This window comes from Cavia porcellus, unplaced genomic scaffold (assembly GCF_034190915.1).
Source record: "Cavia porcellus strain 051 isolate PalLab524CR breed Dunkin Hartley unplaced genomic scaffold, mCavPor4.1 scaffold_12, whole genome shotgun sequence".
Classification (NCBI taxonomy): Eukaryota; Metazoa; Chordata; class Mammalia; order Rodentia; family Caviidae; genus Cavia; species Cavia porcellus.
In genome coordinates, this window is record NW_026947495.1 from 33,315,349 (window position 1) to 33,342,196 (window position 26,848).

The window sequence follows — 26,848 nt, forward strand, 5'->3', positions numbered from 1 at the left end:
TTTGTCTTTCAGATTTTAAGCGTATTTATTCTGTGTATAAAGAATGATGGTCAATGGAAAATGGAAATTATTTCTTTGGGCACCACTGAAGACTACTACTTTTTGTACTCATAGCTATATGTTTGAAAAAATACCCTAGCAAATTGAAGTTTAAGAAGCATTAGATAAGCAGGAGAAGCACAAAGAGGAAACAAAAGTTACTGACATAGACATGATTCAAGTCTGAGTGTGAGAATATCTTCATTTTAAAACTCTAAGCACTCTGGGTGTCCAGATTCATTCTTTTGGTTACCTTTTTCTGCTTCTGCTTCTTCTCCCCATCATCTTTTCCGACCCTTCCCTGCCCCTCCTCATTGTAATTGTCCCTCTCCTTTTCCTTCTTTTTCTTCTTCCTCAACATTTTTTCCTAAATCTAAACATAAAATGCTTTCATGTCACAAATTTGTTTAGTGAAAGCAAAATTAAACAAAGGAAAATAGACATTGTCCTTAAATTGAAGTTTAGAATTGGGCCCACACACAAAAAAGCCAGTTAATAAATAATCAAATTGGCATGGCAGAAGAAAGAAATGTAAAATTAAGGAAACTAAAAGTTTCTCAGCTGGGGTTGCCCTTGCCCTTCACAGTTTGTTCCCTGTCTCTGACTCGTAGCCCATGGCAGTTGACTCAACTGTGGAGGTCAGCAGCCCAGCAGCCCAAGTCTTAAGAAAAAAACCCAGAAACATGTAACCTGAAATGACACAGCTGCTGATGCAGCTTGTTGCTCTCTGTGCTTATATTTTGAAGTATATCATGTGTGCTGAATTGCAAAGAATAACATTCGACAGGGTGAAGGGTTGCATACACTAAAGAGAAGGCAAGATTCTTGGTGAGGCAAAAGTCTGAAGGACAAGTGCCTTTAGCATCAACTGAAAGTCTTAGTGTATAAAAATGATCTCAAAACAATTGGACAGCATCGCATAGCCAATAGAGGGCTAGCAAACGAGATGAACAGATTTAGTTCCATTTCTATCTAACTAGCTTACTTAAGAATTATCTCTAATGACATTGATTTGAATAAGGCAAGACTATTTTCTTTATTCATATATTTTCACTACAGTAGTTAGACATTTTGAGGAAGAACAGCCCAATAGAAACAGAGAGGTGAATTTTACTGTGTTATTTCAAAGGAACATCGTGTATCAATATGGAATAGGATAAGCAGGTGTCTAATATCCAGTTACTTAGCACCTTTGAACCTCTATTTTGAAATCAATGATACTTTTGTAAGAAGTTGATTCTGTGAATGAAACAACATTTTGGACTTAGTTAAAAAAGAAATATTAGTCATTATAACAGTAATCTTGCCTGCCCTACTCAATATCTATCACAATGCTTTCTCAATAGAAATCATTCAAGAATAGTCATTTAAACTGTAGTTTAATTTCTGCTGATTTTTTGAAATGTATAATATATGAAACTAAATTAAAGAATAAAAGCCTACCACTAATATTTCCATACTCAACACTTATTCTGTGTCTGTTATACATCAAAAGCTCTTCCAGTGTTTCTACTCCTAGTATGAATTAATATGGTCTCTAAAGTAAAAGAAAAATAAATATTTCCTTTTGTTATTTACCTTGACTCTATTGAAGGTTCATTACTCCATATTTTTAACTACTAACACTGATTGAAGTTATCTCTCATTGGTTTTTTAGTCCAGGGCTGGGATGGGAGCTGGTTACAATCATCTGAGAGTCTTTTGAAAGTGAAGTCACCTATAAGGTTCTGCAGTACCCCGGAAGGGCTACTGAATCCTTACAATCACTGCAATACTAACAGGGGTCTCCAGGGGTCTGTTCTTTCAGATGTGTTTGCGACAGCAAAAAAAGTTGAAATGATTGCTCGAGAAATACTGTTTTATAGTTGGAATGAATTTCCCTTTCATCATGCATTGTACCCTTGCATTATGAATTGCTATTGTAAGAAATCTATTCATTTTTCATTGGTATCACCAGTAGGGTCTCATAAATCATAAGAAAGCAGTTTCTCTAAAGCTGAAATTTTAAGTGATGCTCCAAAATATGAAAAGAAAAAAAATACATGTGAAGTTTATAAGAAATTATGAAATATATTTAAAAATCTTTCCAATCCTGAATTCATTACCTTTGTCAGTCCTGTCAGCATACTCTTTTTTCTTTTTTTCCCCTCAATTTCATACCCCGAATTATCTTCTGCATAGCTGCCTGCAATGTATTCTGTTTCCGTAGAGGAAAAATACAAACACTCATGCAGGACACTTCATAAATACTCCTTACATCCCCACAAGAATTGTACCATAAAGCTTCTGTTGAGCTTGTGCGCAACATTTAAAAAATTTTTCAACTTTTTCTTTTTTTATTGCTGTTGATCTGGTTGTGTCTTTCACTGCGGCCAGAGAGGAAAATCAAATCAGTGGCACAACCGCAAATTACCAGAAAGACGTGAAAATTTGAAATAGAAACAAAATCATATTTTCTTTGTTTATAAATTTAAATATGAGAACCTTTATTTAAAGCATCTCTATTTACAAGAAGCAAATATTTGTACCCCTCATGCTATGAGAACTTTAATTTTGAAAGTTTGTTATGCTTTAAGTTTTACGTTTTAAGGTTTAACCATATCATTTTCATTTTAAGACTGTGTTATAAAATTTGATTTTATAAAATAATTTTCATATAACGTAAGTCCCAAACATGTGTTCCTGGGTTCATTTTATATTTTTTTGTAGTATGATCCTTATTTTTGGATAGCACAGATTTCAAATCCCTGTTCCCAAACCAACATAATGACCACTCTATTTTATTTGATTTTCAAAATACTCCCACTTCATCCTACATTTTATCAGCCTTCACATTTCCCTTAAAAATATCTCCTAAGTGAGCCACAGAGGATTCTCCCCTAAATGCCAAGATTATGATTTGGGAATCATTACTCTATGTGACTGATTTCTCCCCAAACAAACACTTTGATCATTTAAAAACTATGGCTTGTGCAGAGAGTGCTAATGAGCTAACTCATGTGTGTACACAATAAGGGGTACAAAGTGGACCCAGAACTAAGAAGAACTTCTTCATTCATCCAGGGGAGTGTCTGTCAGAGTTATTTAAAAAAAAATTAATAAATACTTTGGCAGCTTTCCATGAGAGGAAAATGAGAAAAAATTTAAGTAGTTTACTGGTGGAAAACATTCTCTTTCATTTGGGATTTCTGTGAAAAGCAAAATCATAAAAATCTTTTATAAGACTTAAGAGTCAAGGGACTCAAACTGCTCACCCATTACTAATAGTGGAGAGAGTTTCCCTTCTCCTGCTACTATCGTCCAGCAAGACAAGCAGCTGGCTAAACATTAGCACACTTTTTTCCCAGACATGGTCCTAAACATAAACATATGCACGCCACTCCTTGACTATATCAGTTTGCAATCATACTTCAAATGATTTTTCTACTTAATATGTATTGAAGTATCTGATGGGAAAGTGGAACTTTCCATGATGTGTATTGATGGTTGAGAGTTCTGGTTGGGCATTGACTCCATTAGACATGAAAATGGCCTGGATGCTTTTCATTTTTTAAAGACTATTTGAAGAATATTTTTTATATTCTATGATATTATGCAATTTGTAATCAGCTTTGGCTTTTTATAAAAGTTAACATGAAGTTAGATTAGATTAGTTTAGCATTAGATTAGATTAGCTTTAGAAATCTTTGATTAAGTAAAACATTCTTGTGCTTCTTCTCCATCTCCTCATCCATGAATTCCTCTTCTGAAGAGCAAACATCTTCAAAAGATTTAGTGTTTTTTTCTTTGTTGTTGTTTGTATTAACCCTAATTTTTGTAGTATTATGCTTATAATTCTTCCCTATTCCTGTATCATAGTCATTGTTTTGATTGACTCTTCTGTTTTATTGGTCTTTTTTGTTTTATTCGCTGCAAAATTAACAAAAACTCAAAGAAAATTACTTTTTTATCCTTTTTTAGTTATTATATATCAACTTCTTGTAAAAAAAAGTTTAATGCTATTTCTCTTATACTCTACACTTTATTCCTTTGCATTGTTTCATGATTGTCATGGCTTTTATTTCAATTACTAGTAGTTGACATTTGTGTAAATGTCTATTTCTGGCTAAGCCAAGAATTATTATTTAACTTTAATTCTTTTTGTATTCAATTTTCTCTCATGGAGTTGATATTTGTCTTACTTTTAAATTTACTTATACACTGTATTGTCACATCTGCAGTTAACACAAGTTTGTCAGAAAATTTATCAAACACCAATCTCATTCAGCTATATGTTGAAACTTTAAATAATACATCATCTCCTTTATTTTATAAATCTTCCTTTCATTATTACTGGTATTCATTTGCTTATTTTGATTTGTGTTGAAGCTTCTTTTGGTCTAAAATTTAATTGGGAATGTGGAATTTCTTTTTGCCACTTTCCTAGCTTGTCTTATTTTTAGTGGTTTCTTTTCCTTAGCCAAATTGTTAATTTTACTAAAATACTTCTGCAGTTATGTCCAAATAAGAATGTATTGAAAATAAATGCAATCTATTTTCTTCCATATCTAAGAATATCTTTAGTTAATACTGTCATTTGATTGACAGCTTAATGGATAATTTAATTCTAGATTTAATTCTAGATTCAAAATATTTTCTTCTTAAAATTTGAAAGTGTTGTTCTGTACTTTAATCAGTTTTAGAAAAATCCAACACCACTCTGATTATTACACTTTTCTTATGTGGTCTTTGTCTCAATTTTTTCTCCTTTTTCCTTTCTCTCTTTCAACCCCACACTTCTTTTCTTTACTGATGACTTTATATCATTTTCTTTATTCCTAATGTTCTACAGCCTTATGGGCCACTTATTCACTTGTTTTACTGACATTTAGTAATCTCTTTCAATCAGAAGAGGTGTATCTTAGAATTCTTAGAGTTTTAATTTCAAAATACCTGTTCTTGTCTCTATTTTCATAAAATCTTATATGTATTATCTTTTGAAAATATTGTTTTAAGGTTTTATCCTTTTTGAATTATTTGTACCAATTTTGATAATCTTATTGCATTTCACAATTGTTTAAAAGATTATAAACTTCATGAACGCAAAAATTATAAGTACTTTGAAGAATTCGTGGGACATATCAGTGTTAATGAATAGTTATTGTTAGATAAGTCAATAATCACAGAATTTCTAATAGCACATGATAGCTTACTTTTTTAAAAATTAATTTTGATGTACTTTCAACATACCTAATGATAGCATTTGTCATAGGAAATTTGAACCTGTACACAATATATCTTGATGTTTCTTTTTTTTCCACATTTCCCTCCCCCTTTCCCTCATTTACAAAAGCTTTGTTTCTGATTTTTTTCTATTTTCTGTTTTTTTCCTATCTCCTTCCTTCCTTTCCTCCTCTTCCCACATTTGTGCTCCTTCTTATTTACAGTTTTAATCTCTGTTTTTTTTTTTTTTCCTGCCAGAGTTGAACACATGATCTGGCATTTGCCAAGCAGGCACTTACAACGCTGAGCTAAACGCCCAGCCCCTGCCTTTGTGTGTTTTGATCAGTGACCCTAGTCTTATAAACTGACAGAGGTTTCTCTATAATAATCACATGATGAAACCACCTTTTCACTGAAAAAAACCATTCAGATTTACACCTGGCCTCAACACTCATGGACACTCAGGTGTGACTTTGCTAAGGAGGGTGCAGTTCTCCATTGTGCTATGTGTTGGTCACCATGGAGCTGCAGTTGAGGACCCAGTCAGCCATAGCAAAAAGTGCTTCCCAATTTTGGTGCACAGCTGTAGCAGCCTATGTCTTAGGTTGCCTGTTCCACTCATTCCCACTTTTGTTCAGGTTATACATTGCAACCACTTTCTCTTGAGGGTGGTTCTCAGAGAGTTATCAGACTCCCTTTCTGCTTAAACCGAACAGGACTGACAGACACACTAACCAAGGTGCCCCCAGTGTCTTACTAGAATCATGCAGGCAAGCAGGCAGGCAGGCAAACAGACTGACTGTGTCTTTCTCCCTTTGGAGTCTGATTTGAGTTGCTCAAGCAGGAAGCCAGGAATCCTCCTCCACATCTCTAAGAATAGTCTAGAAATCCTGAGGGTATGCCTTCTCATCAGGAACTGGAAAGGTCCATGCTTCACCACGAGGACCAGAACCAGTGACCAAGAATTCAGCAAGATCTGTCTTCCCCACCAACCCACCAGGTGCAATGGCAAGCAGAGACACGGAAATGACCCCCAGGATTTGGAAGCAGATTTGTTTCATATTGAATAAGCACTGATTGGAATCACTCTCAAAATATCAGGCTTTAAAGGTCCAGGGAGGGAGGTGCTGATGGGATTGTAAAATAGAGGGTGGGTACACAGGTAGGGTACTTGGCTGTCTTTGAATGGTTCTTACAATTTGCATTATAGTGACCAGGCATGTATCACAGTGACCAGAACTTTTTAGGAGACAGAAGTAACAGGAACTCCACCCAGAAATATAGCCTGAACAACCAAGAAAGGAGTATACCTGGGAGGGGAGCACCTTCTGCTACAAGTATATTGCCATTAATCTTACTCAAAATACTCCCCCTTGATTCAAGCTCAATTATTCCATTATTGCCACTTTGAGATAGTTCTGGAACACTCCCCTCACATCTTTATGAAGTATAAATTTTGTCAGTGATGCTGAATACCATTCACAAGAAAGGTGGCCTCCTAAAAACATTTCAGTGTATACTCATTTACCTTATTTGGATTCATCCACAAAGTCACAATGACGATAACAGGCAAACTTCTCTAATGAATTCAGAACATTTTGGTAGCCATGATAGTGCAAGCAAAGACACTCACAAAACGGGTCTTCTACAATTACTCAAATGTGTCAAGAATGATGGTGTAATTCTGTTCAAAGGGAGGAAGAGGGAAAATTCAAGAGAGATTAATGGCAATGTGTCTTTTACTATGCTGATATTTAGAGTTACATATTCACCATATATTTACATCATAACTCATAATAAAAGGAAGTATCATAAATTATATTCCATATCTCCATTTGCAAACCAGCTCTCAAACTGAATTGTATAGGAACTGGGTCAAATTTCCCCACAAGGAAAACATTGACCATAACTATTGAATTTGATTTGGTTCTTTGTTTGATTCTTGTTTAAAAGCTTTGAAATCAGAATACATAGAGTTTGAATAAGATGAGCTTGGGTTAACCAACAACCTCTGAGCCTTGCTAAGCTTTTGATTTTTTCCCCACTACCTTGTATTTATCTTCTGTAGCAGAGATAATAATCCTAACTACTTCATGTCAAGGTGAGAATTTGGTTCTTGTCAATGTTATTGGCTCTGAAATAAACTATCTGAGTTTTAATCTTGCCTCTGCCACTGACTAATATCAAAAGTTCACCTTCTTTCACAATTGGATTTAGGTGATCTATATAATGAGATTTTGATGCTTGATCAAGTGATAGAATACAATTTAGATTTAAAACCTTGTGGTATTGCATACCTGTAATCCCATCACTCAAGAGGCTGAGGCATAAAATCACTGTCAGCCTGGGCTACATAGTGAATTTTAGGACAGCTCTAACTACATAGCAAAGCCCATTTTGTACAATGTATTTTCCCATTTTTAGAGGAATTATACAGTTTATATATAATAATTTGGATATACCATGTGTTCTAAGTTGTATCTATAGTAATTTTTATTTATAATACAGTTGTGTGAAATGTTATGTACTGTACTGTGCCATATTTTAAAATTGAAGTAGAAGAACCAAAAAGTTAAGAAATTTGCTCAAAGATTGTAATACTATAACATCGAATGGTCTAAAACAATATGCATAGTCATGTTGTGTATTTAAAAGCAAAATTTTGTCTGGATCTGTATTCACTTCTACATCTACAGTTATAGTTAAGTATGTTTTCAATTTTCACTTATGAGATGAACTGGTCTTAAATATATATATATATATATATATATATATATATATATATTACAATGTTCAGAGAATTGTCTACCTAGTATCAGATTTCTCAAATATAGAGTAATGGGAGAAGTGATTTTGAAAATTTGGCCTCCTTTTAGTAACAATGATGTCACATCTGCTATGAAAAGCATTGGAAAATTTTATATAAAAGACTAGAAACTGACCTGGTTTATACTTTGAAAACAATGATGAATATGTTTCTAACAAAATATCTTAGAAAAAGATACTGAAAATTAAGGTGCAGTCATTAAACAATAGTTCATATGTATAAAGAGATAAAGTCATGTAGGTCAGTGGGTCATTATGCTAATTATAGTACATAGCTCAGTCCAGAGTTTGATTCATGGTGACAAAAAACAAAAGCAAGAAGAATGAGTCATCAGTTTTAAAGATGAGCAATTTATGGTTTCTATCCTCAAGAGTTTCTTCATTGGACATTTCCTTTCATAATTATTAATAGATTAGTTGTAAGTGACTCTTTCTGTTATATCCTAAAGATTTGATGTATTATGAGATAAATTATTTACTCAAGGAATTCAGTTACTTCATAGCATAATAATCAGATTAAGGAGTTCTGTATGATTCTACACATTCTATTTGGTGTTTCAGCAGAAATACAAGATAATTCCAAGTAAAAAACAATCAAAACAATATTCATCTAATATTTTTTCAAACTATACTTACAGTTTATCTGAGTAGTTGTTTATTTTAAGAATATATCTAAGATACTGGTGGTAACCTGAAGGTCAATCAGGAAGACAGAATGAGGAACCCACTTTTTTAAATGAAAATCTGCTGCTTTTAAGAATTTTTTTGGACAGAAAGAAATGGCAGATTTTCTCTTATAAACCGTATGTTCTTACATTTCTGATATCTGGGATCAGCAGCTTGCCAGAAACATTCCCAATCAACGCCAGACTATCCCCACAAAGGTACCCAAAGAAGTCTGTTCTGATTACTGAAGATGTTGAACTAGTCTTGACTTCAAACAGTAGATATTTCCACACTTTAGTGGTATATGACAGCTCTATTCATTCCACAATGTCAAATTCTTTGGTTTTGGCCATTGGGTATTTATGCATTTCTGGCTAGGGAAGCAGAGAAACCTAATTTGATTCTGGAGCCAAAAGTTTTTAGGCCCTGTTCCTTTGGAACTTGGACTGGAGGATTTTGGCACTCTATAAAGACTAGGACAGATCAAGTAGTCACACATAACTAACTGACTCAACAGAGCATATTCAAAGAGAAAGATCATGCCTACACACTGGATAACCATTCTCCAAGGCAGAATGACAACGCCCTGAACTCGATCACCCTTAAATAAACACACAAGGAAAGCACAGCTTTAATGTAGCTCCCGGCACTGCTCTCCAATGCTGCCTGATTGGTTTTACTGCCAGAGGCCAGGCTGCAGATGCAGCCATTACTGTTGTTCTTACTTATGTCTGTCTGCTGTCTGCTAACAAGCATTCATATGCTTTGGATCATTAAAGTCACAACCTCCTATGCCAATCTATTCCTCTCCATGGGCTTGCTGTAGATTGAAAAGAGAGATGCTATTTCTATTTCTTTTTTTCTTCTGGTCAGGGTTATTTTTGAGGTCTGATATCATAGCTTGCACACTTGCCCCATTTGAACATATAAATTGTGTTCCCATTAAGCTTGTTCTTTTGCCTGATTTATTTCATTTTCTGTTGTATGTGCCTTTTCAATGCAAGGCAAGTGATTTGTGCTGGAACGGCTACAGACAAAGGTGTTATGACTTCAGTTATTTCCTGGTGCCACTGCCATCCACGAATCTGCTGTACTTACACTCATGGTAAATGTCTTCTGACAGACTCCAGGTGGTTGGGATTTTCACAATCCAACCCATTTCAGTGTTAGAGCATGTCATTTGGAGCTGTGTGGTTTCTTCGCTTTCATCTTACTGCTGTAGCAGGTTGAGTGTGCTTGGATATCTACCTGTTTGAGGCCACATGTGTCCACTGTTACAAGCAAACGTGTAGAAACACAAGTTTCTCTCTCAAGGAAAGCACAGAGGACAGATACTGTACAAAGACAGAAAGAAAAAAAACTGTTCCTGGTATAGTATTATGCAGGCTGCCCATCTAAACCCATCATTGCCTGGCACCTACACACTAAGGGCAAGGATCCAGCCAACTTGTGAGTGGGCACCATGCCATTTGAGCAGATGGGCATGGAAGTCGGCAGCCAGTAGACCATGTATGTGCATCCACGATGGGTGTTGAGGGCACGATTCCCAGCGGAGAATGTCCTAACAGCTGTCTGGCCTGAGCCAACATACTTAGAATCAAGGAAAAGTGCCACTCTTCAATCCTGTTGAGTCGGATTAACCTTCAGATCTAAATCTGCTTTTTCGGCAGCATAAGGTGAGTTTGGGGTCTCTAAAACCTCAAAGAATAAGTAAAGAAAGGAAACTGGAAAGATACAATTATTGGATATTGCCTAAAGATTCAAAAGGGTATTGTGTGCTTATTTAAATATTTGACCAAAAGTCTGTTAATTCATGAAAGGGTGTCGTAGTTATTAACAGTTTTGCCTCCCAACATGCTTTTTGAAGTGACTTTTAACAAATTTCATTTGTAAGCTAGTACATTTTCATTTTTAATTCAGAATAAAGATGCATACAAAAGATGTCAGTAGACTATGAGTACATAGATTTATTAAATTTTACCTATCATGGATTAAATGTAACATATAATGGATCACAACTTTACCTCCTCCCGCAAAAAAGAGATAGAATGTTTTATTTAGTAGTTGTCTATACACTGGAAGAAGCAAGAAAATTTGTTGCTTCAATCTATGTCTTGTGGACAATTTAAATATATATATATATAATATATATATATTAATTTATGTATATATTAATTGAAATTTATGGTCTGCTCCTAACTTAAGAATTTCATGTATTTAAACATCATAAAATTATATTTACATTATACATAGATGATTATTTTACAATGTTTTATATCCTTTCCTTTAAAATAAGCAGAATATTTTAATAACAGACTCTCAATAATTGTTCACTTTCTATTTTATATTGCTATGAAGTATACTTGAGATTATTTTCGTGACATTATTTTCTGTTGGCTTCAATCTTTTTTATTTCAAATGCAACACTTAAGGCATAGTTATGAAAAAGATTTGTCACTTTGGTTCCAATGATCCAGATAACCCTTGTACAATTTCTAAACTCTGATTACTTCCTTTTGGTTATATCAACACAGTAAATCCCTTCATTATGTGTAATAAAAAAACAAAGTAAGTTTTTTCATTGGATAATAGTAGGAAACATAATTGTGGATTTAACAAGTTATATAATTTCTTAGATCTAATACCATCAATAGTATTATGAGGAGGATAAAATATTTATATTCCTTTTGGCTTTTAGTTTTTCATTAAATTGATTTAAAAATTCATGACTGATATGGAATCAATCTAGGTGTCCATCATGAAAGAATAGATCACGAAAAAAATTTATATCTATACCATAAAGAAGAAAATTCCGTCATTTTTGCCAACCTGGGTAGAAATGGGGGACATTATGTGATGCTAAATGAGTTAAGAATAGAAAAGTAAAGACTACATGCTATATGTTGCTGTCTCAGTTGCCTTTCTCATGGCTGAGACAAAGAATCAAGGTCCATAGTTAAAGAAGGAGAAGTTTATTTTAGCTTAAAGTCAGTATAAGTTTCAGCCCATAATTGGCTGCCTCCTAAGCAGAGTAGAAAGACAGAAAGTTATCATAGAGGAAAAACAGGCAGAAGGTAGCAAAAATTAGAAAGCAGCAAGGGACAAGACTCTTTCCTGTCCCTTTATTCAACTCAGGCTATTTGCCCTTAGGGTAGGTAGCAGTCATTCTCAGTGTGGGCCATTCAATTATGATTATCTACACCCATATCTAGACCAGAACAATCACATGCCCTTGATCCCGGCATCACATTCTCTAGATTAGCCACTTTTGAAAAGGCCCACCTATGACTGCATGAGGCTTTGGGGGTACATCTAGACACAAGCCATAGCTGTTGCTATGGGCTGCTACTTGCTAAAGGCTAGTTCCTCGGGGAGGCATTATTGGGAAGTACTCTAGTCCTTTACTAAGTGGGGCTTAGGGTGTGGTTCTTGGAGTTCAAAGGGGCCTCAGAGGCTACTGAAGAACCCTAATCTGTTCTCTTCCTTCTGTTTGCTTCCTGATTGATGAGGTGAGCAGTTTTCCTCTGTCACTTATGTCTGCCAGGATATACTTCCTCACCACAAGCCCAAGCAATTCAGTTGATTGGTCATCAACCAGAATCTGCAAATAAATGGTCCAAAGTAAATTTTTGCACAAATATATGATGATAAAATACCAATTGCCCTCACTTAAGCATTGTACTCTGTGTATACATACAATGACATTTCACACTTTACCCTATAAACCTGTTAGTATTATGTATCAATGTAAAGGTCGCAAGAACAACTAAAAAAGAATGATGTTAAAAAAATGTATAAAAATAGATTCTTGCCTAAATTCAAATTATTGCATAAATGTAATATGCAGGTTTCCTATGGGAAACCTACATATTAAAACAATACATAAAAGCACTTGTGAAAAAATAAATTGTGAAAATCATATCATTTAGGTATCTGCATTTCTTGGTTCTAGTGATTCCTAAGAGGCTATTTGAGGATTAAAATTGTGGTATGTCCACATATGAATGGCAATTATCAGTCTAAGGAAAGTCTTGAAGACAGAGTTAATACTAAAAGTACTGCAGAGAGAGAGAGAGAGAGAGAGAGAGAGAGAGAGAGAGACAGAGAGAGAGAAACTAAAGAAAATGACTAATATAAAAAACAAACAAAAAACATGGAAATTATATGTATTGTACGCAATTAATTTTTTAAATGAGATCACTAGGTAGTCTGATTTTCTTAGAGGAATACATGTGTTTGGAGCTAAGTACAGCAAAGAAAGAATATTAAACAGCAAGAACCACCCAGAAGTTGCTTCCCTTTGGCTATTTGCAAGATAGGAAAATGCTGTATAACTCCACTAGACTCACACCAGGATTGCATGTCTAGTGAGTACTACAGATGACACAGATGCTAACCAAGAATATCTGATAAATTTTAAAAAGTTAAGAAAATTTCATCAGAGCTTTTTGAATTGTTCCCTTCCTTTTTTCTGCAGGGGAAAAAGACATAATAAGAAGTGTCAGATTTCTGACTGACAATATTTAACCAAAAGAGTCTTGAAGAATAGCAGAAAAAATGTGACATCTGCTTATGGATTTCAGTTATGGTAATTGAATAGCTTTGTGGATAGAATAAGGAAGCAAGGTACAAATGTTAAACATTTTACTTATCACAAATTAATAAAGGACAAAACAAGAATTTGATCTTTGTTTTATACCATTGCTTCCTAATGGAATTCTGAAAACATACATTAATGCATTTTGGAATAATTGTGAGACGTCAGTGCAATTTGTATATCCACAAATAATTAAAATTAGAAGATTTAATGCGCAACATGGGAAAGTCCTTTAATCTTTACTTTCTTTCTGAAAAGCTATTATCTACTACATACATATGGTTTGAAAAATTGCTATCATTTAGGTTGCTGATTATTATTTCTAAACAATTCAGGCATTGTGAACACAAATACTGGCTACTCCTCCATTCTGCAAATAAATAAATATTCATTAACTTTTCTTAATTTCTAATTTTGAGAGCTTTAAGAAATAGAATTTGGCAAAGCAAATGAAAATTTGAATTTAAGAATCAAGATACAATAACAACAAAAAACTGAGATATTGTGAATAAAAACTAAAATTAATTGCAGACTTATTTCTATTTTTCATCCAAATATCCAGGGAGGTTGCTAATGGGAGGTATGCCTCAGAAAATGCACACGCCTGTGAAAATGTTGGAACAAACTAATGCTTTTTTCAAATGATTTTATTTCAATGCTAAGCCACAAGATATAAACTTCCATCAAAAATGGTAATCTATTTAAAATCAGAGCTATGTGGAATGTTTCATGTTTATGTATAACTTTCATAGTAGACCCTCCTACATGAGGAAGATAATATGCCCAAATTCTGTTATTTTTATAGCATGTAATATATCATGTAGAAATCCACCCATCAATTTCATATTCTTTAAATAGACAAAGATGAAAAGAGATGGAAGGGAAAATGACAATTTGAAAAAAAATGACACTTTAATTTCTCTCTTTGGGAAAAAATACCTGAAATATGTAATTATGATGCATGTTCTAATAAGAATAAAGTGAAAATTAAAGGAAAACATGCGTTGAGCATCCTGAGTAGTTGACTTTTGCCACTTTACTCCATACAGTGCAAAAGGTAAAAAACCTGGGAAGGGACAGAGTGTGAGTGAAAAGGAGAGTGTGGTAGATGGCAATAAGGGAGGAAATACATGATTGGATACAGAACAGTTTTAGTCAAAAGATTAATGTTGGGTTTAAGAGAATCAAGGTCAGAAGATACTTATATTTTGCATTTTTTCTATGGGAGCTACAAATCATTCCTATTTACAGGACATGATAATTCAATAGAAAGACAACATCTTTGTAAAATGATCGCTCACATTCACAAAAGGATGAGGTCTGACATGACATTTTTACATCTCCAAAATAATGGTTACCATCAATTCAAGTATTTATTATCAAAATTTCAGAGTTTAAAATAAAGAATACTGCGGCCGAAAGCAGCTTAATACACTTCAAAAGAAATCTTAAATGACATTCTTAATATATACACCTCAAAAACTTTGAACCATAAAAGACTCTTTTTGCTAGAATATTACAATAGGCTGTGAGGTAAAAATCCTAAAAGGGAAATTGGTAAATGATGTTAAAGCCATATTACACAACTTATAAGCATAATAACTAGCAAAAGGATGTTTTTATGAACCTTAAATATTTGCTAGACATACATATCCACTTATGAATATGATGAATATATATGCATTATTTGAGAGTATTTTGAAACAAAAAAGGAAGAAGATATGCATAAAATAATACTTTAAATTTTCAAAGAAATGGTTCTATTATTAATAAGGAACATAATTTTTAAAACTAAAGTTTCATCAATATACTACCACGACTAATATTCCTATACAAGCTTTCAAGTTTCAATCATGATTTAACAATTCCATCAGACATGTAAAGGAATTAATGTACTATTTCCAGATTCTGAAAGTTACCTTCAAGCAGTTGCAGAACAAAATACAGTATTTAGTATTAAGTGATTTAAAAGTTTTATAATTCTTGAAAATGAATAGGACTGTATAAAATGAAAGCCTATTTGTAATAGTAATGGTAGTGATATTTTATAGCATAAACAGATTATTTTGAGTATCTACTATTATAAGTTACCGACATATAAGTGTACTAAGCATGAGATAGTTTCTAGCTAAAATGAATGAAACAAAAGAATGTGAAAGTTTTAAGCCCATTTTTTCTCTAGGGTCTTCCATAATAGTAAAATGATCAGTTAATAATAATAACATACTGATTCATATATTTATACTTAAAAATTTTCTAACATTTGTCCTATGCTTTACGGAAGTCTTTATTCCTTCAAGATTACTTAATGAAATTTTAGTTGATCCCATTTTGTTTCTAATTACTATTTCAATTAAGTATATCTCTTAAAGACAGTTTGATATATCCTAATTTTTTCCTGATATCCATATGAGGCAATTAAGCCATTTTGGGATCAAAATTTCCTAAATCATTAGTCTCAGTCAGCATAATCTAATTTGGAATGGTAACATATTTCTTCGCCTAATGTTTTACTGAGAACATTAGGGCAAAAGACAAGTGATGAAAGTTCTTTCCTCAACATCTTCATAACTTGGTTGAACATGATATATTGGCTAGCTTATTGATTTAGGAATGATCAGCAATATTACTTTCCCTAAAGGAATATTAAGATGATTCATAATGGATCTGAAATCTGATTTCTGTCTTCCCATATAAATGTGTACAAATTTGTAAGTTTGATCTCCTTTAAGTTTTCAATTTAGAAACATCCTTTGTGCAGACAGAGGCATCTCAAATTTGCATTTTTTGATGAATTATATATATATATATATATATATGCACACATTTGTTGAGGACTTAAATGGAGATTAAAGTTTCACCTTGCTTTGTCCTAATTATGAATTTTTAAAATTATTTAAACTGTCTTTATTTGTAATTCCATACTTCTAAACAGGGTAACATTATTGAACACTTAAGATTTGGGTGAGAATTAAATATGCTCACATATGCAAAACACATAGAACAGTACCTGGCAGTCAATAACTATTTAATAAGTATTAGCACATAGTAGTATCTTTATATCACCTTTCAATTTGAATGTTTATTTAGATTATTGAACCAATGAACTCTTTCAAGGAAAAAAATAAGCATGTGTTCAGTAAATGATAATTACTGTACTGATTTCTTCTCATTAAAATTTATATTCCAATTTACAGGCATTCAAAGACTATGTGCTTTTTTTTACAAATTTTAGACATCATATTACTTTTTGATGTTTATTATTTAAAATGAAATAACTTCATTTTAAATGAGAAAGCATATACATACCACTAGTAAATGGCTTTGATGTGGTAATTTTTCCTACTAAAACTTTTAATTTTATAAGTAGTAATTCAATTTAAGAATTCAGCAGTTAAAATAATTTCTTGTGCTCTTGACAATATGTACACAAACTAATGTAAAACATTGCCTTAGAAGAAAAGTTCTAAGATGAATGGAGAATAATACTTTACTTAGAGAACAGGGAATCACTATTCCTATTAAAATCTACTAATGGTGGACAAAATAGACCAATGAATTAGCAATAAAAGAAATGGCGAGACTGGCTTACATGAATGGCCATGTGCCCATTCATTCACACTGTAGAGATATTTACCTGGCACAATGTTCTCTAACATGTGAAGCTTGAAGTATTTCACAGGCAGGAGAATGACTTTTACCCCAAAACTATAAATCTAGTTAGGTTTCAAGAAAATAAAACAAGAAAACTCCCTCATCCTTGAATTCTACAACTCTAATAAAAGTCCACTATAAAACACATGTGTTATATTCTTAGTATAGACTACAAATCTTAGTATATTGAATATTTAAGAGTAATGGTTTCCAAATATATCGAGGTATAAAATAAAATTTTGATTTTTAAAAGACTAAAGGCCAAATAGATCCTTCTACCACTGCTAAGAAGGTGATATAACAGTGGATTATAAACACTTTAGATTTCTAGAAACCTTCCTATTATTTATTTATTCTCTGTTTTCTTATGTGCAAGACCTTTCATTTTAGCATCACTCAACTAGCATTACGTTTTCTGATAGTTAATGCTAGAGTTATAGTTTGTGTCTAAATGTTCCCCAGAGTCTCATGTGGTGATAGGTGGTTCTTTTTCAGAAGTGGCTGGATCTAGAGTATGTGTGCTGGGATTGATTCATGGTGCCATGCTAGGATTACGGGCACTAGGACTAAAACAGTCCACTGAGGTGTGTGGCTCCTGCCCTAAACCAGGTAGCCTAGATAGAAAATGAAAGAACAGAAAGAAGCTGCTGTCATTGCTTACTGCCACACTGACTTCTGCCTTGTGCCTGCCTTGAACTATTTCTTCTTTGTGGTGCCCTTCTGCCATGCTACTCTGCCTTGAGACAGCCAACTATGAACTAAAACCTTTAGAGACTGTGAGTCAAATAAACCTCTTCTCCTTTAACGTTGTGTGTGGGTTATTTTGTCTCATCAGTGAGAAAAGTGATTACCGCAGCTAGCATCTGTAAAATTGTCTAGAATATGAATTGCTCAAAAGAAAAGAGAGATAACGTTTTTCATTCATGTAACAGGAGAAAGTGTTCCACAGGCACTCTCTCCACTATAAACCAAAAAAGCTTAGTAATGAAAACAAAGTGAACCTTCTGCTTGTGGATCTGACTTTCTCCACATGGTGCATCAGGGCCCCGAGTTCTTCTTTCTATGGTAAGGACTCCTTCAATGTTGATTCAGGCCAGTGTACCAAGAAAGAGAGGACCTGGAGCATTCAGTGGCTGTAGTAGCTGTGGCTACTATAAATTTGTTGTTTTTGTTCATGTACATATTTTGCTCTGAACTATTCATACAATCACTCAAACTGTGAAGTGAGCTAACAGGTGTTCTAAGTATATGCCTGGGAAACAGAATATAAATTATTTCCTGTCTTTCAGTATCTATCATTTTGTTCCTGACTTACAACATTTAGAACTACATCTATTAATTTCCTTAGAACAGACATTCTGTCCAGTTACTCTTTTTCTAGACTCTCTGGTGACAAATAACTTTTTCTATAAGCTATAAGTGTCTTTCAAGGGTTAATGATTTAGAACTTGAAATACAACTTCTTTGTCCCACTTTACCAGGGTTCCTCTGTCCCCTTTCTAATAGTAAATGATGGAGCAAGAACTTAGTAACTGGAAAAAATATACAAACAAAAAATCCTCACTCATTTGTAAAAGAGAAAAATGGTAAACAGCCAACAATCATTGGAATAGAACAATAATTAAATCCAGTTGGCCAGGCCCTGTGAAACCTGCCCTGAAGGCAGAGACAGTCGCTGTCTCTTCTTTCCAGAGGAATTCACCTTGACTCCTCTATGGATTCGGACTCTGCTTTCTGGAGGATCTTAATCTGGATTTTCTCTGAGCCAAATGTGAAGTAGACAATGCAGAAAACCATGTTGTCAGACGTGTTTTCTTCTTAGTTTTGTGGAGCGGAAATTGAGTTCTCAGGTCGCAACGTACTGGATTTGCTTAGGATGGGGTTCTGGTGTCTTTGGTGATGCAGTTTGCTGCAATTCTTCATAGACATTGATCTAATTCTCAGATAGTTACATTTGCCAATAACCAGAGCCAAAGACAACATTGTCCTTGTCTACATATAGTACTCAGGGCTGCTATATTTCTTTAATTCCCCTTCTGTTTCTCTGTATGTTTCTTTGCCTTTCTGTCTCTTTTTGTCTCTCTTGTCTCCCCTCCCTCTTCCCCTCCTCCTCACATCCCCCTTTCCCTCACTCTTCCCCTTATCTCTTTCATGTCAAATGTGGAATACTAGTATTAGATTTACTACTGAAAGCATTTAAATTAGTAGATTTAACATTGAGTGCCTCTCTTTTTGTTTTATGATAGAATTTGTCCATAGTGCTACTTCAGAAGAAAAAACACATACAATTATGTGATTTTGTGTATTTTATTATACCTGCATAATAGGGAAAGATGTAAAAATTAATGGATCATCAATTGAAAAATCTGAATAACTATGTGATAATATAAAATATCTAGGTACAGTTTCTATTGCTGAATTTTAAGTTGCTATGAAAAACAGAATATAATATGATTTTATTATCCTCGGAGTCTGGTAAAAGAAAGTCACATAAAGTACAATAATGACATCTTGTTTCCACTTGATGGGTAAGAAATCTCCTGAGATGTTCCCTGGCTGAGTGAAGGAATCATCAGGAAGTCATCTTACAAAATTGTTGGCTGATGGTAGCTGCTAGAACCTCAGCTAGTCTATCAGACTGAAAATTGATGAGACCTCTTCTTATGGTCCCCTTATGAAGAGTGTTTGAGCTTCCTCTGCTTGTGGTAACTATTTTCCAGAATGGAATTCCAAAGAAGAAAAGAACAAACATTTTTTTTTTTTTTTTATGATCTAACTTTTGAGTCACACAATAGTACCTCTACAATATATTTTGGTTGAAGCCAATATGAAGGTGTAGCCAGATCCAAAATTTGAGAACATCAATGTCGCTAGTGAGAATCATGTTGAGATCACACAGTCAGAAAACGATGTGGACTACGAGGAGTTCTATCCATTCCTCATAACAAATTGTTTTCAAATAATCATCTAAAACACTCCTCATTTTTTATCTACTTTATTCACCTTCTTGATGAGTCAATGTTAATTTTCATGTACATAACCCATTTAATTATACCCTTTTAAAATATTTACAGCTGTAACAGTATCATTTCTTTATATATTTACAGATATCTCGACACAGAAGAAATCATTCACAACATGTCTTAAAAGACATTATTCCTCCACTGGAACAACTGGTGAGTGATAAATTAACTCTGATCCTATTTTCTTTGATTTACTGCCATGAAAGGAACAACTCTAATGGTCAGCAACTTGAAACAGCACACACTTACAGTATCTTGTGTTACTTGCATTAGGAATCTGGGCACAGCCGAGCAGTGTCTTATAGCTCAAGGGTACTCAAAAGTTGCAATCAAAATGTCAATCAGGAGTCCTGTATCATTACACTATTTTGCTTTGATTGGCTTTGTTCTGTTTTAATTTTTGGTTGGTTTTATTTTCTTTAAAATAAAAAAAAAATTACAAAATAATTTCAACCAAAAGTAGAGTCTCACTGGAAGTTGTGATTGGGAAAACATCTGCTTTTCAAGCTCACAGTTGTCCAGAGACTATTCTGCCCATGTAGGCTACTATAGCTAACTACTTTTGACTGGATGTTGAATTAAACAACATATGCTATGCGTATATCTCATATTTTGGAGTATGGAAACCTAGATTTGGGTACCAACGTGGTCAAGTTCAAAAGAGACTCACTTCCATAATATAGACTGCCCAAGTCTTGTTATGTCCTCACATAGCATGAAAAGAGTAAGAGATGGTTTTTGGGTCTCCCTAATAAAGGTTTCAGTTCTGTTCATAAGGCTCCACACTCATGACCCAATTACTTCTCAAAGGTGCCATTTCCATACATCCTCAGTGGGGTTAAGATCCCAGCACATGAAATACGAGGGGTACACAGATTTTGTGTCACTCCTTGACACTAAATGCTTCCTGGCTTCCATTCTGTTTTTCAAGTTTTAGCAACACCTCTGACTTTCACCTTCTCCTTTTGTTCCTAGCTCATCCTGCTCTAAATAAACTGGTATGTCACCTTGTCTGTAGGGCCAATTCTATTTGCTTTTCTCCTCTTTCTGTTGCAATATAATTTATTTGGTTCCTGGTAATTTGTACATCTCATTTCTTTATTTGTGTCACATCTTTGTTCTAGCAGCGTCTTTTAAAGTTGTTTTCCCCAATCTTACTTGAACAAAAACAAATATCATTTCCATCCACATGTCTTTCTTATAGAGATTTCCATATACACTCTAAAAACTGTGAGCCATGCAGCATACATAGAGTTTTCCTTTATTTTTGTGTCATCCAACTAGAATGTTAGTTCAGTGAGGATGCAAACATTGCCTTCTATGTTCATTATTCATTTTTCTGATTCACATGATTGCTAAAACACAATAAAAAACCTCAGAAACATCCGTGAAATGAGCATGTCAATGAAATATCAGTGCTTTCTTTTTTAATTATCAGCTTTTATAATAATCAACTATACTTGGATATTTTTTCTCTTGTGTTACTTTCTGACTTCAAGCGCTAATTGTCATTTCTTCCAAGGCTTCTTTTTCAGTGCCACCACAGAAGAAAAATGTCTAGCACTGAACTCATAAGTAGCTCATTACCAAACTGATTTTTAAAGCTGAGTCCATCTTTATTACTAGCTAACATTCTTTCTAGCCTTAGAACACATTTTGTTTGGATCCATCTTTTTTCTCTGATCCTTCACATATATTCCCACTTTCTGAAGCAGTTATCCTCAGTGAATACAGTGTCCACATACTCCTTAAGTACGTAAATTCCTCCCCCCAGGCCTTCAAGCTCTTCTGATTGCACCCTCACACTCTGCTATGTCCTCAGGATTGTGGGCAGTGATTCCAAGCCAACCTTTTAAGAAGCACTTCATTATTTCATTTCTCGGGTCAAAGCCTTCAGTAACTTTCTTGTTTACTAGAGTATAAAATCTATAGACCTCTCTTACAGTCTCTGATTAATGTTATTTTTTATCTACTCCCAGATACATACCCTCAAACCTTAATAACACGATTAAGATATGGCTCTCCCCTTGAGGGAGTTTGTTTCTGTAACAGTATAGTACTTTCATCCCAGCACATGTTCGTACACTGATTTGTGTTTGTTCAGTCTTATTTCATGGGTAATAGACTTGTTCAGTGGCTGGACTGTAAATGCCTTAAAGTTAGAGGCTGTGACTTGTATTTTCTTTATTATAACATATTTCCACTCATAGGACTTTTGTAACTATAGCGATTTTTTTAGGAAAAACATGTCTGTCAAGTGATGTAATAATAAGACATTGAATATTTAAAAAGTAATACTGTGGCTACTAATTATAGTAAAGACTAATTTTTTTTACTATTGAAATTAGATATAGTAATATCTTATTTAAAAATTAATTATGCAAGTCAGCATTTTCTGTAGAAAATGTTTCTCTGAGCCTCAAATTTGAATTAAGCAGCTGTTCTTTGATTTAGCTTCCCAATAACATCTTGATTTGCTTCTTTCCTAATACACTAAAATTTCTTTTTCCAAACTAGCAGCTATATGAAAAAGACTGTATGTCTTATTTGCTATTTTATTAGTAGGAGTTACTATAAAACCTAATAAACTGGGGCTGGGGATTTAGCTCAGCGGCATAAGCGCCTGCCTTGCAAGCAGGCAGTCGTGAGTTCGATCCCGGTACCGATAAAAAGGAAAAAAGACAAAAAACAACAACAAAAACCCTAATAAACTGTGGCTGCCCAATGACTTAAAGAATAGTTTATTAAATTTATGTAAAGTTTGAGTTACAAAGTAAATAAAGTGCATACAATAATTATGAAGAGCTATACCTTCTAAAGCTCTATCATAGAAATATTTGTCCTGAAATATTTCATGAAACATGAAGTTAGAGTGTAAATGAAATTAGGTGAATATTATTATACATGCTTATATTCATATACTATATATATATATATATATATATATATATATATACATACAAGCATATGCAGTTATAAGAATAGTACCTTACGATGTCCCAATTTTTAACATAAAATGTATGTGTTACTTATAATTTTTAAAATTCCAAACTATGGTTCTTATTCAAATTTAATTAAAACTAGTATGCAATCAAAATATCAGAGCTATGCCCATGTGTCAAATGTAGACTAATTTTAGTGAAACTATCAAAATATTCAGAAACAGTTTTTAAATTTTTCTTAATAACTTATTTTTGTCACTAATGCATAGTAACTTTATCATCAATTCTAAATAAATAAAACTCATTTTAGTACCAGATTGTAGACAATACATCATTACATAATAGATCCATGTGTTCAGTACTTTAGCCCAGATACCCTTGAAAAGGTTGCATTAAGAAGCACTACTAAATTGATGCAAAATCAATTATTTTAAGCCTTCCATTTAGTAATCTCTCTAAATCTCTTTATGTTCACAAGTGTGTATTTATTTCTTTCTTCTCTTTTACACTTTTTCTATCACACACACACACACACACACACACACCACAACCCATGTAGCTCCTGAGATTCTTGGGGTTAAGGACAAGAGAGAGGATGAGAAAATAAGAGAAAAATCTAGGGTCAGATGGAGTCCTTGCTCTCCTGACAGGAGAAACGGTACTGCTCAACCAATGCAGCATTTTTATTTATGTACTGGGAAAGATGATGTCAATTTCAGCCCCTCTGCCTAACAACCCATTGCTTGGATTGTCCAGGAGCTTGGTGTTTTCTTAGGCTATAGGAACTTCTTCATGTGGCTGACCTGGAGCAATTTGTTTTCTGGTAGGAACAGGTCTGGTTCATGCCCTAGGTTAATTTCCAGTTTAGACAGCTCCCAACACACACACACACACAGGCACGCAGCCACTGGTTCAATAACTTTTCCATAACTACCAATCAACTTACATCTTAGACTTGATTTAGGTTTATCTAGATTTTCTCTCTGAGTACTTATTTTTCTGTGACTTATAAATATTTGCGAGACTCAAATTTTGCCTGTAAACCTCTCTTTGAATTACTTTTCTTGAGTCATGTTAATTAAAGACAGAAATGTCCCTTCTGTGCCAAACTATTATTGCTGAATTATCTAGAATAAGCAATACCAAAATAACCACAATTTTACCCAAAATAGATCCAATTAATTGAAACTATACATTTCCATTCACCAATACCTGAATTATTTTCCAGAATGCATGAAGTTTTCTTTATATCTGACTAACCTTCTTTAGACTCATATGCTTCTCCTTATGGATCCTGGCATGCTGGGCATGTCCATCTTTCCTGCTCTCTCTACATCTCCAGCCCTCTGTGTTTCTTCCAGTCACCCATCAGTCTCTGTCATAGTTTCTCTTTGCAAAACTACTGACTCAGGCTATTTTGCAGGCATAATATGCATCAAAATTCTTTTCTAAAACTTGTAAAAATCATTTTATTTCAAATTATTATTTAATTATTATCATTCATTCTACTTGCCAAATTATCCTCAATCTTATTTTTTCTGAAATGTTGTGCTGTAAATAAATTTCACTTTATATATCTCTTATATTCAGAGAACTCTCCTGAACATTTTCAAGGAATCATAAGAAACCTGTTCTTTAAATTTCACAGATTTAAATTCCCTTTGGAAGACATACTTATCTCTTAATGTTCCTTGTTAAATTGGTTGTAACCAACAACATTGTAATCAAATAAGGATGCCGTTTTTGAATACTGGTCCCCAAAATTCCTAATTTGAGATTTAGAATCTTGTACAGGAAACTACCCAATACCATGACAAGTGATGTCATTTATGTCACATATTCTGTAAATCCATAAGCTTTCAGTGAATCATTTACTAAGAATCATAGTGATTGCTGAGCAAGTGTTATGATGCAACAACTTTAAACATGGAACATCAAGTTCACCAATATGCATCTGTTTCCAGATCTTATATATTCTCCATTAAAGCAACTATATTTTTGAGACCCAATTATTTTTCAGGACACTGTTCATACTACCCATAAAGAAATATTCAAAGCAAAGAGTGCCGTTTATAGCGGGGTGAATCTTTATCTTCTTTATTTTTGGCAAAGGGGTTTAAAATATGTCTACAGATAACCCTGCAGGAGTCAGAAGCCTGTGGCAGATTTCACAGAATCAGCTGCTTCCTCCTGAGCTGGAAAGATTTTGAAGACAGAGCTCAGGAAGTCATCATGGCTTGGGGGCAAAGCAGGTTTTGTAGATAAACCTTAAATCACAGATTCTATCTTTTAGAACCAGATATCATTTTGTAGATTGATTAATACAAGTGATGGCTTTCAGAATGAAAGGCATTATGCCCACACAATGTTCTCTTCTTTTAAAACAAAGGACAGTCACGTTGAGGTAATAATTCCATTGATGAGGCTGTGCTTTCGCTAAATTGCCAGCCCAAAAAAAAAAAAAAAAAATCACAAGCTCTTTCGTCTTTCAAAATCCTATTTTCATAAGTTAAATTTAGATTTTCTAAAATAATATTCTGTCATATAGTCAACGTATTAGTAAGTTATATAATGAAATAGTTATTCTAGGCTTACATGTTTTCATATCACCTCCCTTTTCTCAAACAGGAATGTTTTCATTAGTTTCAGTATTTGTCTACACCACCTGTCCTAGCAGTGTGTTAGGTTTGGGATAAGCAATGAGAGGTTACCTGGAGGCTAGTCAAATTTCCATACATAAAATTATGGAAGATCCTATGTCTGGAGAAAACAAAGCACCTATAAAAGATAAAGAACACATCCAGGTTTAAGTAGTTAGAAAAGTCACTCTTTGAAAAGGGCATTTAAATTAAGATACGCACAGTGAGTACAGTTTACTAAGCAAAGAGGTAAAGAAAGAAAAATGTTGCCAGCAGAAGTGACAGTAAGTGCAAGGGTCTGGAGGGAGGAACAAAGTTATTACATTTGTAATACTGCCAGCCCTCCACCGGCTTTATTCATACTGAATAAAGGAAATGCGCCTGGGGCTTGGGGAGAGGAGGATAGTTCTCAGACACGGAGGAGCCTGGAGGTGACGATAAGATGCTTACAAGCTATAAAGGATTGGAATCAAGATAAAATATTTCTATCCAGCTTCACATTTGCAATTAATTTAACTCTAGAGTAGAGAAAAAGTACATACACAACAAGAAAGAATATTAACATTGGTAGTGAAATAGTACACACAGAGCAACTACAAAGAATGTGAACATTGAGCAATTCTTTCTTCCCTGTTGCCCAGACTGAAATTAAGTTATAACACAACAGTCGAACTATACTAATCAATTCCCCAGACAGTAACTGGGAAGGCCATTCTCACTGAACTACAGTGACAAGCAAAGAAGGAATAACATATTTAAATCAAAGAGACAAAGAAACAAAATTTCCAAAAGAAGAAAAAACTGGTGGTGCAAAAGCCAAAACAAAACATAAGAAATCCCTCCAGAAGACAGAAGAAAGTTCTTACAATGCAGAGGTACTCTGCTCAGCCCATTTCAAAAGCAATCTGGATTTCATGGTGATGAGCAAATGGAATACACAAGTTGCAAGATGAAAGCATCAGGAAGAAAAGCTTACAGAGATTCTTTAAAATCAATTAGTAGCATTGTCAAGATGCTATTGTGATGGTATAAGGGTAAAATATGAGATACTTGAATATAAAAATGCCCTTTATATACATAGGGGTTTCACATGATGGGACCAACACTTGGTAAAACATGGTATGTGTTTGGTCAAACCCAATATTTTGAAAGCAGTTGAAGATTTTCAACAGATACCCAAAGGTAAATGTTTTTTTCTTGAGTGAGACCAAATAAGAAACAGGGACTAGCCATGAAAGCATTGCTCAATAAAAGTAGTAA

The 26,848-nt window shown here is 33.9% G+C and overlaps 1 protein-coding gene across 2 annotated transcripts in view; it reads left to right on the forward strand.

Annotated features, from left to right (window-relative positions):
- Arhgap15 (Rho GTPase activating protein 15) overlaps positions 1–26,848 on the forward strand; it is a 591,921-nt gene that overhangs the window by 57,755 nt on the left and 507,318 nt on the right. For both annotated transcript variants that reach the window (XM_003478711.3, XM_063259030.1), the window contains exon 3: positions 20,092–20,160. In XM_003478711.3, coding sequence (XP_003478759.1) covers positions 20,092–20,160 — 69 coding nt within the window. The remainder of the gene's footprint in view (positions 1–20,091; positions 20,161–26,848) is intronic.